The 2,959-nt window shown below is 31.4% G+C and overlaps 1 protein-coding gene across 1 annotated transcript; it reads right to left on the minus strand.

Annotated features, from left to right (window-relative positions):
* Positions 1-2,188: 2,188 nt before the first annotated feature.
* LOAG_11269 (hypothetical protein) lies at positions 2,189-2,733 on the minus strand (the record flags this gene model as incomplete). Its single annotated transcript, XM_003146791.1, has 2 exons — positions 2,189-2,305; positions 2,473-2,733. 2 exons carry the CDS (start codon positions 2,731-2,733, stop codon positions 2,189-2,191), a joined length of 378 nt encoding a protein of 125 aa, XP_003146839.1.
* Positions 2,734-2,959: the final 226 nt, after the last annotated feature.

A 2,959-nucleotide genomic window follows, 5' to 3' on the forward strand; every position in this document is an offset into this window, starting at 1 on the left:
GAGTTTTGAGCGAATGAGTGAGAGAGTGAGTGAAAATGAATTAGAATTAGTGAGATAGTATTTTACTAACATGCCGTAGTAGTATTGATAGCTGTGATTTTGCAAATTGCAATTAGTGAACTGCTTTTGGATTTAAAAGCTTAAAGTGAGAATGAGGGTGATGTTTCGCAATGAATTAAATAAGAGTTATTTTCAAAAACAGTTTCAAGTCAATAGTAGTACTAATTGCTGTGACATATCGTAGCATTAATCGTTGTCCATAGTAGCTCCATTGTTGTCATTGTTTTGGTATCAGTAACATATTATTTTATTAATTAATTAAGTTATTCAAGAACAGCATGACAAACGACTGATTGAAGCGAATGAAATTATTGTTTACTCTTAATCATATCATATCATATTTCTTTAACTATTTGTATAACAATTAACATTACATTTGTACTGAACCACATTCTTTCTTTCCAGTTTGTTGTAAATTTGTGATCAATTTTCCATCGAGAAAAGCTATTCATTACTTATAAATGATCAGTTTTTTTATAGCTAATGTAATATTATCTTTCGTTTCGTCTGTGAGCGTTCGTATATAGCAAAATGAAAGATATTAGCATAATTGAAATTTCAAGAGTTAACTTTAGGACAGTTCGTGGATTTAATCCATGAAATATTTCTGGTATTTTGTCTTGAAAAGTTATTGCTAAGCTTTGAAATGGTATTATCAGCTACCAGTTTTCACTTTTTGATTTTTCAATACTTCTAATAACCAATTTAGTAAGCTTCTTTCCTCGTAAATTTGCTTTTTACATGATCATTACTGAAAGAGAGTCTGAATTATTATTCATCGGTTATCATAATGTATTGAAATATAACAATCTATCGTTTGACAGTTATTTTCCATTTGATATTGACAGAAATTGCATCTGCATAGGTCAAGAAACAAACTGTAATAAAGATCATAGTTTCATTTTTACATAACGGAGAAAATTTGTTATCAAAATTTTTGCAAACTGTTGCTCAGCCGGTTCTACAGGTGGAAATATTTGCAACCGCAAGCATCTAACTATTTACAACAGCACATTAATCATTCATAATGGATCGTGTTGTTGTTATAAATGACCAATTTTGTGAATGACCATTGAGCCGTTTGAATGAATCAGTGTACTAGTTAGGTTTTGAAGTGTAATTTCCACTTGCTTACGAGTTTCTTACGGATGTTCAGTAAAAGTAATATTTAGTCAAGTGAATTTGAATTTTGAAATTGGACAAATTTCTTTGGTTCCTCAAAAAAATACACAGAAACAAAAAAACAGTCTGATCATTTCATTTTTAATTTTATTACAGTACTGAAAAAATTTTTTCCAACGAAGTCACCTTTTTTTGGAAAAAAGATTCGTAATTTTAATTTGCTTGAAAGCATGCACTTACAAATCGAATAATATTTCAATTGCTGCCTTTGAAATTGGAAAAGGCTTTCAAAGCTTTTTAAAAAAATATTTTTTCTCCCACTCTTCGTCTATGCATTTTATACTTAATGGATGTGAAATTAAACTTTTTGGAAAATATGCAAAAAAAGTGAAAATTTGCTTTGAATTGACGAGCCATGAGATCGAAATGTGTTCCTCACACAGTTTTTCTAAACACATCCAAAAGTCCACCAACTATTCTTGCAATTATTTGCCTCAAGCAATTTTTTGATTTTCCCTCTAAGAAGTCTCGCTTTTTTCCGATTTCTCCTGTAATTCAAAAAATTTTGAACAGATTAGATATATAGAAGTAAGTAAACATTTGGCCAAATGGAGAGATTTCGAAAGCTTTCAGAAATTTGAAAGATTTTACTTCCAAAGTTTGTCTTCTGGTCCTGGAAATATTTGTCGACTCATCTGGATCATATTATTATAGCATTATTTATATTATCTGTTCTAATCTTACAAGGCTTTTTATAAAGATTAATCCCAAGTTTCCTGCTTAAATGTGACTTTTCAATCTTCCCATGAACAATCAGTGCTAATCCTGCGTTTTTGATCCCTATTATCTTTTCTGTTGTTAAACCTTTGCATTATTCTGATGATTTTTTGAAAGTATTCTTAAATTAAGTTCTATAATCTGTAAGAATTTTAATCAAATAAACGATGTCATTCAAAAAATAAAAAAACAAAAAATAAAAAATGCACACGTGCCAGGAAGCGGAGAGTTATTGCTGTTCCGATAAAGGTCTGTATGATTTGTAATATCTGTTATTTATTAATTGAATACCAATGAATTCAGCTGCACTCAAGATATAAATATATCTTCTCTGTAAAGATGGGATCTGAAATTAATAAAGATTAAAAGGCTGCCAAAACTCTTTCTATTCATTTCTAATCTCTCTATGAATTTATAACTGTTAATTTTGTTTTCACATGCCAAAAATTGTGTTAAAATTTTCACCGCTTGTCGGCATTCGTTAGAGTACAGATTTGTTCTCTTAAGATTGACCTGGGCATCTGGCTGTCCGCGAGCCGGACACAGCCCTCCAGCAAGTTTTTTCTGCCTGCGGAGTCGCGGGAGAAGCCTACTCCACCCTTTCCTCCCTCCCGCCGCCTTTCCCTTGCGCTCGAGAAATCTTCCAATGTTCAAGTCCGAGTGACACTCTGGCGCACAGCCCTTAGAGGCTGCCTCTGATTGGCCATATATAAATTTGAACCAATTAATGTTTAGATCAATTTCCTTTATCTCTTCTTTTGATTTCAATTTCATTTCTTCATTTTACTTTTTTAGTATCTGACCATATATTGGCCATGTTTCTTTTCCCAGTTGTTTTATATAAAATGTTTCAGATGGATATATCCAATTTGATTTTTTTGAATATAATCTATCTTTGTATTTTTCCCAAATCTTAATCAATAATGCTCTTAGGTAGTCATTTCCTAACTTTTTATCTACTTACCTTTGTCATACCATAAATAGACATGCCAGGCTAACC

This window comes from Loa loa (genome assembly GCF_000183805.2).
Source record: "Loa loa unplaced genomic scaffold supercont3.56, whole genome shotgun sequence".
NCBI classification, from domain to species: Eukaryota; Metazoa; Nematoda; class Chromadorea; order Rhabditida; family Onchocercidae; genus Loa; species Loa loa.